Consider the following 13,097-nt stretch of genomic DNA (forward strand, 5'->3'; position numbering starts at 1 on the left):
GTCAACATATCTGAACCAACTGAATGTCAATTACTTTATGCTGTTCCAAGTCCATCACAATGTATGAGCCAAACTTTGCACTGTGACCTGGGCTATCAGCTCTCCCCCTTCACCGCCAAGAATAAGAGTCTGGCCGTTGTCGTTCATTTTAGCAAAAGTAATAGATTGCTGCTCCTTCCACACAGACAACACTCAAGGAAGCAAATACTTATGCTGGTGACGGAAGAAGGTTCTTAAATTGATTGATGAACAGCCAAAGAAATCCAGAATACGGAAAACCTGTGTTGGCAGAGCTCCAGAAAACAAGATGGATGCTGACAGAAGAATATTCTCAGCAGGTACATTATATACAAATGGTTGGCTATTCCACTTGTAATCATATTGGCAGACATTGCAGGTTTGAGTCACCTGAAGAAAAGTGCCTGATGTCCTTTTGATGACAGCAGTATTAGTCCCCTTACACAGCTGACAATTCTTGAACAAGTCCATCAGTGCACTTTCAAACACTTTGAAAATAATACTTTAATACTTTAAAAAGATACTTTGCCTGGGCATGTGCAGGAGATGCATTACAACTAAACACGAAATACATGGACTCAATACTCACACAAGTAGCTGTAAGTGTAACATCGAATAGATCTACTTTTCACGATCAACAGCAGATTTCTGTGGAGAAGTAACACAAGGTGACCCACTTTCCTCTGACTCTGTCTCTGTTTGGCTGTCAGTGGATGATAAGGGTGCATCCAAAGATGGTGCAGGAATGAGTGAACACTGCACACCACAATCCTTGACAGCTACTTTTGGTTTTTGGGTTTCTATTCCTTAGAAAATAGATATTTCATATATACTGCATAACTGCATGAACTCATCAAAACCCATGATACCTCTTGTTTTGACTTTCACTAAACGTTTTGCACTCTGTAATATGAGGCAGTTGAGTACATAATAGCTAGGCATGCTTACATTGAACATTTGCATGTGCAAACCTGTTCAGACATTTGACTATCTAGATGGTCTAGATCAACCTCAGCATCAGCATCATTGTCAACATCGTCATACACAGTTTCACTATCATCTGTATGAACGTCGACGTCTGCATCATGAGTATCGCTAGCACCAGATGCAGCAGCCATTGCATCTTCTAGCAGCTGGAGTGTACACAATGAAAAAGTTGGAAATACTTACTCTAGTGTACGTATATCAATGGTCTGAGATTGCCGATGCCCTTACCCTTGCTTTTTCACGCTTTTCTGCGGCTGTTCTTCGATTCTTTGCTGGTGGTTCGTGTAGTGCAGTCTGGTCTCGTACTTGATGCTTCTTGAACCGCGTAGGTACAGCGTCGCGCTTTAGTTTTGGCTTCTTTGGAATTCCCATAGGTTTGCAGTACATCTGTCCCTCCGTTTTCAAAGCAGTCCGCTGTAAAGTGAACACTACACAGCACTGCGTATGCACTTGGACCTTCCCAGCGAGCTCGCGTTCGTTTGACTTGCGCTATCCATTTCTTTCGCATTTTGGGGTCAGTTGGAAAGAGAAATAGGCCCACACCTCCTGTCGAGTATTGCTGCAACCTGCAGCCACGCACCGTTGCACCATTTTCAGATACTCGGAAGTTAATTACACGCAAATGGCATACGGATTCCCGTGTTCGTTCCTTGTGTGACGTCATGGCGAAGCCACACCCTCAACAACCAGAAGCAAACTTTGCGCTTCAATATCTCAACGGGGCCTGCACCAAAAATTAAAATTTAAATTGTTTTAGTGTACATGCCGTCAGGGAAAACAAAAAATGCAAAAATAAAAATAATTTTTTTCATGTCAGGTACCCTTTAAGTTAAACCTCTTTAAACTATCTGCTATTGCTCTAAAGCACGACAAACAAAGAATGGCAAATTAACTCTGTTACACCATTGGCTTTGAACTGCTTGACCTTGAAATGGTTTCCAGTTAGACTAATAAACGAACACATGCATGCATACGAAGTATCAGGGAAGTTATAATAGCTCGTCGTGCAATTAACGTATACGTATTACATGCTATTCTCTGCTGTCTTGCCACACGAATTGTTCTATTAGCGTACATAGAACCACGCATATCCGGAACTTTGCTTGCTACCACCGCTTGTTGTAGAGCAGCCATTTCCGCGGTAATTTTCTTGTCCTCCACTTGGATCCGAGCATGCACAACAGCAGCTGTCATCGCATCCAAAGAAAGCCGTCGAATATGCGTCTTGTGCAGATGTTGCATCCTATTAATGGAAATTGAAAGAAATGACAAGTGGTAAAGTGTTTTATGCCATGTCTTAACTTATTCCTGTTCTAACGGTTTTCCTACAGCATTATTATACGTAATACAAAAACTAGTATATACGCTCGATCGTTCTTGAGCTATGAGCACATGATTGCGAGAGAAAAACGCGCTTACCACCGGATAAGCTAAACTATCTATAATTATTTTTTATTTTGCTAAACGTATCTTATAATAAAACAAGAATATAAACATTTTGAGAAAGTGAGAAGGATTTAGGGTTGCCGTACAAAAAAAGACTAGAAACAAGACCATGTAACGGTGTGCTGTGACATCTTTCGGTACAGACTGCCTGAGCAATACATCATACCTAAATTGCACCATTTTTTAATTAGTAAAGTATAAAGCACATATTATAGTGTCTCTAAGTAGAAATGGTGCAATGTAGGGATGATGTATTTGCCGCGAGCAGATGTGCAGTGTACCAGCATTGGTAAAGTAGACCAGATATAAATTGACACGATCCCCTTGTAGCGCTGAGTGCAGGAAACGTTTTAAAGTTGGATTTGGTGCAAATGCAATTAGAATTTAGAGAAAAACGCTAGCGCGTTTTATGTAAAAATCGGCAAGAAATCTTCCATCGCTGGAAGCATTGCGGAGGACGACGACACGTACATTCTACACTGAACCGGTGTGGGCGTGTGTTCGAACAAACTTGAAGGTGTACCGTTTGCGTTATCGAGAGATTGACACGGGATTGGTCCGTCAAGAGGCCCTTGCACTACAATGACAAATTTGAGTAATCATGAACCTGCTCCTTTGCAATTGCAAGAGCAATGGTTTGGTATAGAACTTATCTTTGCAGCCTAGATGGTTGATGCTAATACTCGCTGTTACAGAAGAACTACAGACTCAACCCTAGAGGATACATACCTGGTATCAACGCTACTCCGTTGGGCAATTTTTGGGCCGCGGTTGGCAGTGATCTGGTAGTACGCTACTACGGCGTAGCCATGTTATAGCTGCGATTTTGACTTATACGAAGAGCTGTCTTTTACGCACCTTTCCAGCAGTAACATTCACCGTTTAAAGGAGACCTCAGTTTTGAACATCTTTTGCTAAATGTTATTTTCTCGGCAATTAGTCAACTTCAAATAAATTGGACAGTAAAGGAAAATGATTAATAATTACTTTTTTCGCGTTTAAAACAATTTTTATTTTTTTATAAAATCATTTAGAAAAATTAAATTTTGAATAATTGTTGAATTTTGATTATTGAATTGCTTCAAGTAATGTTCCGGTGAAGACAAGGCTTTGTTTTTAAATCAAAGTTGCTTCTGATTTTACAGTTATGTAACGGTATCACAACAAAGAATTAAGATGTCAGTATTGGTACTAGCGTCAGCATCGGTATCGGTATCGGTATCGGTATCGGCCGATACACCGGCGTAGTAAGCGAGGAGAATGGAGGAAGGGGCTATAGCCCCTTAGCTCAGTGTAGGAATTGAAATTGTCTGTACCAGCGACTTTTGGAAATCTATTTACTGTCTGGAAAGCGAGGTAGCTCTTACTTACTCATGATGACCACCACGTTACAGCCACCCTGCTCGCGAACACCTTCCTACGCCACTGCGATACCTAATTAGAAATCGAGTTATCGGTATGGGTAATATCGGCAAATTTAGTATCGGTAGATCTTTAGCTTCTTAGGTCGTCTCGACACTTCAAAATTTACTTCGATGGTACACACGACTTCCTGATATCACAAAGTGCGATTACGGTGTCCAAGTTGGTGTTAGAGTGAATCACGTGACTTTTGAGAACTCATTAGACCGCATGGGGTGTGAGCTGATCACGCGAGACTCTAGTTTGAATCTCACTTGTGTGATTTCGCTAGCAGCTTTCGGCGTATTCCAATCAATTGGTACAGTACAGTCAAGGCAATTTCTGCTCGAGGTCTACGTCTCACTTGCAAGGTATTTCGTGTGTGATTAAAACCAACATGTCCTCCGAGCCAGAAGAAAAATGGGAACGATATGTTGTCCCCAAACTGCAGGAACTTGTTAAAAAGTTAAACCCGTCATTATTGTTGGAGGATTTACGTACTTGTGGTCTCCTAACTTCAGAAGATTGCAATACCCTGCGACATGACTGTTCCAATGAAGAGGAGCGCACTCGGCAAATCCTTTATGATATCTTGCCGCGCAGGGGAAACGATGCCTTTGATCGCTTCTGCGATGTCCTTCGTACAACCGAAGGACAGAAACACATTCTATCAGAAGTTTTGCAGATAAAATCCATGGAAGAGTCTTCTGTAACCTGCAAAGAAATCGAGAAAGTGCCACAACAGAAGGTTTCGAATTCTAATAAATCAACAGTAGAAGCACATGCTAGTTCACTGGCAGAAGTGGAGTCCCAATGGGAGAGCGTGGGGCCTTGTCTCCCGGACCTCACCAATGAGCTGCGTCCTTGTCTGTTGTTAGATGAACTTCGTGAAAACGGTCTACTTACACGAGAACAATACATAGAGCTACAGAATAAGTCAATGAGTGAAGCTGAAAGATCGGAAATGCTTGTAAGTACAATTCTTCCTCAGAAGGGAAACGAATCATTTGAAACATTTTGTAAAGTTTTGAATAATGAGGAGAAGCAAAGGCATATTGTTAGTAAAATTCTAAAAGCTCAAAATGTAGCTTTGCTACCTATCCATAGTAGCAACTCTGCAACTGTTGTTGAAACGATTGAGGAATTCAAATCTGACACTCATGAGTCATCCAGAAAAAGAAAACGCGTGGAAGCATCAAAAGCCTTGCAATCAACATCAACAAGGTCTAAAAAGCTTTGTGTTGAAGAGAAAGTTAGAAGCGCAACATTTACCTTCAGAGAGAAAGATGAGGTCCTAGTCAAGCGCTGGGAGAAGAGTGTTGTCACTATGTGTGAAAAATGTTTCGGAATGTTAGAAGATGACATACTGTTTATGTATTGTTTCCCATTAGCTGGTCAAAATGTTTCTACATTCTATGGTGACATAGACAACAAGCTTGCTGTATTCCAGCTTAATCATGTTGCCCCAGAGTTGATTCGGAAGCACAAGCATCGCCTAATTGCACACATTGCTGGTTTTATGAATGTGAGCGAAGATCTCATTTACTACATGGAAACGATCAAAGGCTCAACTCTGGTTCTGTTCAGCATTCAATTGATTGCCTACCTTAAACTATTTTCTGGTTTGGGAGTACAAGCAAAATGCATTGCATTCTATGCAACCTTGAAACAAACATTTCCAGAGTTGGTTGTTGTCAAGTTCAAGTTAGGTGGTTTGCCTACTATAAAACTGACAAGTTCAGGTGTCAACAGTCAAAACGTCATGTTCAAGAATGGTAAACTTTTGTGTGCACGCACGCATGCGCAATGAAGAAAACTTATCTAGATGAGTGTTGATATTGTTGATGCAGTATCCCATTACATTGAATGGCTTGGCTAGTACGTATATTACATGATCTAAGTAGAACTCTCACCAAAATGAAATACTAAAACTTGCTGAAAGAAAAATACAAAGTCTAGTATCTTCCTGCAGGAAGCTTATAATTAGGGTTTAGCCAGCCCCAGAAGCAGAGTGAGGGCCACAGGTTGTTCAGACGATCCTCCGTGTAATTCTACTGACACACTGACAGTCGATACTTGCGTGATAGGTTTGGGGTCCCAGTTTGCTTTAGTCAATAAATCACAACTTCCAACCATATGTCTCACAATCCTTACCTTGAAAAGTGCACAGGTATCGGTCTTACTTGCTAATTATCCAGCAATCACAAAGTATACGGGTACTAAACACGCCCACACAAGTAATTTCAATGCTTTTTATTTCCCCGTTACGGTAAACGTCTGCAGTAAACGGCTGCACAGTGTTGTGTCATGAAGTGACAGCTTTCATCTTAGATATTGTTGACTTTGGTGAGAGTGCGCTCCCTAGCGTTTCTGTGTCTGCATGCACTCTAACTAATATTTTGCAAATCTACTCACAATATAATATGACTCAGACTATTGTTGTAGGAAGTGCAATGAGAATGTGGAGGATGAACCAAAGGACTTCGTTGTCATTGTCAAAGATAGATTCAGTACTCTTGTACTAAAATTGTTGGCAATGTATTTAGAATACTATTTGTACTACTTGTGTAGCAATTCAAGGATATTGAGAAACAAGTGGATAGCTTGTTTACAACTGTTGATTTTTTGACTGACGATCCAAATCCACAAAGGTTTGAGAGTGAGGTATCAGCCCACACATCTGCATGTGCTTTTGCCAGTCTACCTAAAATGATATAGAAATATTATGTTTGTATAGTTCAGAGCTGTAGCATTACATACAACAGTCTTAGATGAGACGAGCAAACAGAGCATGGTGGTGATGGATGCTCTTGGAAATAACAGACCTGACACTGCATTGCAGGTTTGAAGCAATAAATATGATTTAATTAATTAACCAACCAGTTCTAATTCTCATCTCGTTTATGTATGAACTTAGAAAATATCAGGCCATGATTGTTCGGTTGCTGCTTGCTTTACTAGAATGAAAGTGAGAGAGACGACTGTTGCAAGTGATGTCTATGTATGTATTAGTATGTCCACTCCTGCAGTAGTAGTCATTTGTAGTGTTTTTTAATATGATGTGTTTGTGTTAGGACAAGATTGATGGGATTAGAGGTATTCAGAAGGACATAGAGTTGAAGTTATCACAAAGACCACAAGTGCAACATCTTGTCATTTTCATTGAGTGATGTGTAATGGAATTGTTTTGTTTAGTTGCAAGAGTTAGCTACTCACCATTGCAGATTGATAGAAAGGTTGCAAACAAAAGTAGATAATCTGACCCTTGCCAGGAAACTCAAAGAACTCAAGCAAATTGCTACCAACTCTGAGAAGGAAACCAAGGAAACAAAGAGAAAGAAAGAAGAAACAGTTAGTGACATTGGTAAAGAGAGAAATGACTGCAACCTCCAATGTGTTTGTAATTGCTGACTTTAAATGAATGCTTTAGAAAAATTGAAACAAAGAGATGTTTCAGATGTCAGTCAAAGATACAAAGCAGGTTAGTATCGTTACATTTATATGTGACAGCAAACATACTGCATTATTAAAGTGACACTGTCAGGATTTGTGCACATGCTTGTGTGCTCTAGGCATGTCACGCTTTACGCAAACCTACATTTGGACTCCTAGGACAGCGTAAATGGCGATTTGTGATGATAGAATGCGTACTAGATACTATGGGTACTAGAATGGTCTTTATAACACATGCTGTGCACTTGCGGTGACGTCCTGCCCCTTGACGTGCACCTCCGTGGCTACTCTTCTGAGATACTGATGTCATATCGGTGACAAATTCCGGGACTCTTGTCTGTCACATGCAGCTTGTAAAGGGACTGTTTTTGCCTTAGAAAGGAACCGTTCGAAGTCGCAAACAAACACTATGCCTGCTCTATATTTGCAAAACTTACATGATGTATCAAATCGATGCGCAATGACCTAGTCAGTACGACGATATTGGCAGTCAGGCACTCAAAGCATGGCAAAAGTTTATCTATTGCCAAAACGTGGCAGATAACACAATATAACTATGGGTGAAATCGCACTTGCCAACGATTCCTTGTTTTGGAGAACTTGAAAATTTCTACCTAAATTCAAGTTTGCGGGGTATTCATACGCTAGGTATCCGAGCCTAAATCTTGACAGTGTCGCTCTAAACATGAATTTCATTGCCAACCTATATTTTGAAATGTAGTTTATTATCTGCAACAGGTTACTGTAACAGCTAATGTTTTTATTTCTAAAATTTATGCTAATTTATTTAAAAGATTTCAATGATGTGATTGTTAATGTGGTGGGATTAGTTAATCAGATGAAAGTAAATTAGCCGCCTCATTTGTATTGCGGCAGTCACAATCCAAAGGCTACTGCAAGCTGAAGTCTTTAGAACAGTCAAGATAATTTTAGTACTTAAAGGTGTCAGCTCACGATTTACCTTGCACTCGCAGACACACCCACGCAAACTTGAAAGCAGTTGTGTCGTATAACGAAGCAGAACAAGGGAACGTCTTAGGGTGCACCATGTTCTATGACATACAGTCTTTATTCCTAGTATAAAGAGAAAGGCGAATCCCGTTCTTATCCACCACAGCAGTTCACTCCTCGTACTTAGAATTTTGAGAAAGCTAACGGCAAGTGTGTTAGGCTCTTTATCTACACATGTACCATTTACCATCTTGAAATAGCTTGCTGTTGAATAACAAAGCGTTTTCTTTGATGGTTTTCTTGTTGCATGTGACCCTGAAATGGGTGGAAACCAGAGGATTATCACACTATCATGATGGCTTCTGACACTCGGATTGTGACAGTAGCCATGAAGAGGTGCCGGACGTCGTCGACAATGAGGATTACTCATCTATCTTTTCATGATATCTACTAGTCTCGAAGTTCCAGACCTCTTTATGGGTCACATGCAACAAGGAAAAGATCGAGAAATCGCTTTGTTGTTCAACAGCAAGCTATCTCAAACTGGTAAATGGTAAATGTGTGGATAAAGGCACAATTTCAAGTTTGCGTTGGTGTGTTTGTGCGTGCACGAATTTGTGAGTGAGTACCTTTAATAAAGACAGTCTTGATGTGACTTCAGGTGCAATCTGATTTACACTATTTTGATTATGGTATCTCAAAATATCAGGTCACTTGAAGTTTGAGAGGCCATAGATGCTTGCAGTAGAGGCAATTTTACGGCAAAGACGACTACAATGGTCCAGTTCAAACCCTTCCTGTGCCTAGCCTCGGCCTTCCAGACCCACGTAGCGCCAATTACAATTGTCCTCCACGGTTCTTGGAAGTAATATATAGACTAACGGTTTACCCTCTGTAAGGCTTATAGGAAGCCAATACAGCTTATATGTACTACTTGTTTCTGGCGCACTTTTTTTGTAACCACATGCGCTGGTGTTCCTTGTACTTGCGTTAGTATTTTCCTGTGGTACAGATGCTGAGGTTAATTCTACCCCATCTATTTCATTCCTCCACCCACTGTCTCCCGCCCACGTGTCTAAGGTATATCTTCCCTGGTTGAGGGCTTGCACCCCCTGTCGGTGCCCGAAACGTATGAAGAGCATAGTTAAATTGCGTCCTATTAGACAAATGTAATCTGTTGCATATACCATGACGATACCTTTATGAATTCTTGCTGGTGCTCAAGCGATGTGTTTTCACGGGTCGACTTTTGTCAGACGAGTATCCAGAGCCCCAAAATGGGGTGAATGATTAATATCAATAAAATGATAATTGTATTGACACTAAAATTATTCTACAGAACCTCTGTAATTAATTATGAAAATGGTGCTATACCTACTAAGCTCCCAATTTGCCATCTGCTCGTAGAATATGTATTAAATTCCATCCTTCGAGGACGTTTTCGAGCAATGTCATTGGTGAATTGATCATCGTCTATTCCATGTCGTAGTGAATGTGTAGCTAGCTAAGCGAGACCGTTATGTCTTTACTGTCCCATTGTGGAACGCAGGTAAATTTAAGTCGTCGTAGTCCACTGATGCTCCCCTCACAGCTATAGTGGCTAGTGTTTGTGTGCATGCAACTAATTCTCAAAATGTATTTATAATAATTGGAAAATAGTGTATATCTGTGCTGGCTGCTACAGCTTGCTGCGAAGTTGAGGGAAAGTTTTCTATTTTCCAACATACTAGTTACTCATTCAAAGTCACAGGACTATTGGCAGAGCTGCCTGGTAGAACACTCCCAGCTTTTCCACGTGTCGTTTCACGTTTCCAAAAGGGGTCTCTAAACATACTTATAGAGGGACAAGACTTAATCCAAGCACAGCCTTCTTCTGCATGTCATAAAATCGTTTCCTGCGCAATTGCACAGTCCAAAGAAATTGTGAGGTCCCAACGAAATTTGAGTCAAATGCTTTCTTTATTTGACCAAAGAAGTGATCCAGAAAACTGAATTTTAGTTATTCTTCTATAGTACACTTCTACTCTCTTTATGAAATATTTGCGTGGTTCCTTTGTGTCCCACAATGACGAGATAAGGACCGCACACAGTCAGTCACCTATTGTACAACTTCGTAAACCTTTTCAGCTGCATATTCGAACCATCTGTTACTGCCTTCCGACAAGTTGTCCCTGAAATGCTGCAGTCTTTGGAAAGTCCTATCTACAACTTTACATATTTTCTAGAATCTTCTCTAGAGAATTTTTATAGAAATTCCTTAAGACACATCCACTGTGTTGAGGCAATCATGGCTTTCTTACCGAAATCAGTTAGGTTCTGTTTGTAGTTACAATAAGTTGTTTGCTGTCAGTTACAAGACACTGAAGTTGTGTAAATCTTCTATGTAGATTGTCTTTGTTAGGTTGTTAATGTATTTGTTTGTTTATTTGTTTGGTTGTGTGATTTTCGACTGCCCTCCATGGTAACTGCGCCAGAATCTGGTGTTTATAAGAAATATACTATTGTATTATTTTATTATAAAGATTGTGTGCATGTGTGTGTCACTGTGTGTGTGTGTGTGTGTGTGTGTGTGTGTGTGTGTGTGTGTGTGTGTGTGTGTGTGTGTGTGTGTGTGTCACTGTGTGTGTGTGTGTGTGCACGCACGTGTGACATTTGTAAGTAAACTGTCAGAGAGTCCCATCCCAGAGGGGAATATAATGCCCGGACACCGGACATAGCCTGGTCAAAACAAGTCCATGTCCGGCCATATATTGTGTTGGCCAGACTTTGGTTACTCGAATGGTCACACTGAAATGGCATTGTACACTATCAGAGAGTATGTCTTCTTGTGGTACATCTACTATCTTTCTATTCTCAGTAGACCTGACTTGGGAAGTGAGTAATGGGGTAGAGGTCATACCAGGTGTGTTCATTAGAGCATGTTACGCCAATTATTTTAAGTTGTTCCAGTTGACTATCCAATGACCTCACAGGATAATTAGATAATAACCATTTCTACTTGGCTAATATGTCCTTGATATGCAAAGTATTATCTTTTGGTTTCTTTGTAAGTAGGGCTTCAATAATTTAATAAACAGATGCCAGACCTGGTTGTTTCTAACAATTCCGAGATCATCGCAAAGGTCCAAAAACAGCGGAGATATTACAGATTTTTAAAGTTTACACTTATGGGGTCATAGGCAGTAAGCTTCTGTGCAAAGTGTTGAGACAGATTACTGGGACTCAAGTTGCCGTAAAATACAAATTTTTACCTAGAATGTGCGTAGCAGAGCACCAAATATGAGGACATGAATGGGCAGAAACAGCATCCCCATGACGGTAACCAAACATCTTGATTTGTGAGTGTTTTCTTCTTGAGTATGTGGTCAGGATGTACTCAATGAAGGACGGGTAGTTATGTTAATGGTTCTGACACAGGGACTGTAGGCGAGAGTGTGGGAACCTGCAAACACGCATGCTGCGTACTAAAATTTAAAATAGTTGTCATTGTCAAACTTGTTGAAGCCATAGCAGTGACTTGACTGCTGTTTCTGTGAAAATTCCAGTCGTTCTGGAAAGATTCTAGCCGGTTTCTTTCAAGGAGCCCCTTTGGCAAACTATTCTGTCAGCACACTAAGTAACTGTGCAGAAATGGTGAATACCGATTTAATATGCTTTGATGATGAATGAAGGAGCAACTAGATTGTTGTGACACCAAACTTCTTTGTCATATAATTGCCTTTCTTGACACCCAAACATGGCAAACAAAACCTAAATTAATGTTCAAACTTCTGAGCAAGATAGTGAAGACGAGAACGTTGATGATAGTGCAGAGGTTATAGAAGCTGTAGAAGCTCTTGCATTTCGTTTTGCCAAACCACTAGAGGGGTTAATATTCTTGCTGTTCATGCTGAGGAGGTAGTCAGTTATGCTAGAAAATATCTGCACATCAGCAAGGTGTGCTATGAGTCTGTGTGGTACACATTTCACTCCTGTCCATGGAGACATAGTATTAGTCTTCCCTTTGCTACCACACATGTTGAGAGAATGTTGTCAATGCTGAAACAGACCGGTGCACCAGCATGAGCAACACCACCTTGTCTGACTGTATGAGAGTATACCATGATGAAGGACCATCACTTGAAGACTTTCACGCTGACGCCGCTACTCAGCTGTGGTGGGAAGGATGCAAGACCAACCGTCGTCCTAATCAATGTTTCAGAAGCAATACAGAGCAAGGAAAAATGGAGAGTTGGCTCAAGATGATAGTCCTAGCAGTTTTAGTTTAGATGACTGGGACGTGTGGCATAATCCTCTAGGACTGCGTCTACAAATAGTTTTCCAGAAGGGTCTGACTGAATACAATTTTGCACATCGTCGTGCTAGGTTTTCCTATTAATGTTCTGCTAATGTCTCAAATAATTATAGTGCAGTTTCAAGTTCGTTTTTTGAGGTTCCATAATTTTTTTCTAGACTTTATTGTAACCCAATAAATGATTGCGTTGCAGGTGTATGTTGTCTCAAAGTTGTTCTGGTAGTTGTCATGCTTTGTATATGTGTCAAATAATAGAAATAAAGTGTTGTTTGTGTGCTCAAATTTGATAGAATGGGCGTGGTTTAAAATGGGCGTGGCCTTGGCAAACGTGCTTGCCTGGACAAAAACCATTTCCTTATATTCCACTCTGCATTTTGAGAGTAGAACATTCGAACCTTTGAATCTCAGATTCAAGTGCTTAATAAATGCAGGTAAAACCCTTGGGCAAGTATGTCACACACAATTCAGGCCCGTAGAAGACTTACCCATATGAGGTTCTAAATTTAGAGAAGCGGACATTTGTGACGTCATATTATGTCACGTGATT

At 40.5% G+C, this 13,097-nt stretch overlaps 1 protein-coding gene across 1 annotated transcript; it reads left to right on the forward strand.

The window, feature by feature from the left end:
* The first annotated feature begins 4,249 nt into the window (after positions 1-4,249).
* On the forward strand, positions 4,250-10,665 carry LOC134188482 (uncharacterized). Its single transcript, XM_062656646.1, has 9 exons — positions 4,250-5,627; positions 6,298-6,362; positions 6,424-6,516; positions 6,590-6,694; positions 6,770-6,853; positions 6,927-6,992; positions 7,048-7,216; positions 7,283-7,333; positions 10,658-10,665. The coding sequence occupies exons 1-9, from the start codon at positions 4,250-4,252 to the stop codon at positions 10,663-10,665; spliced, it is 2,019 nt and encodes a 672-aa protein (XP_062512630.1).
* Positions 10,666-13,097: the final 2,432 nt, after the last annotated feature.

The sequence above is a fragment of the Corticium candelabrum genome, chromosome 13, assembly GCF_963422355.1.
Source record: "Corticium candelabrum chromosome 13, ooCorCand1.1, whole genome shotgun sequence".
NCBI lineage: Eukaryota > Metazoa > Porifera > Homoscleromorpha > Homosclerophorida > Plakinidae > Corticium > Corticium candelabrum.

What these genes read in the sequence shown, in the direction of transcription:
- LOC134188482 (XM_062656646.1), top strand. Translation starts at nt 4,250, where the DNA reads ATGTCCTCCGAGCCAGAAGAAAAATGGGAACGATATGTTGTCCCCAAA. An exon ending in CACAAAGGTTTGAGAGTGAG is followed by an intron (nt 6,517 to 6,589) that starts GTATCAGCCCAC and finishes ATGTTTGTATAG; the next exon opens with TTCAGAGCTGTAGCATTACA. An exon ending in AGTTATCACAAAGACCACAA is followed by an intron (nt 6,993 to 7,047) that starts GTGCAACATCTT and finishes TGTTTTGTTTAG; the next exon opens with TTGCAAGAGTTAGCTACTCA.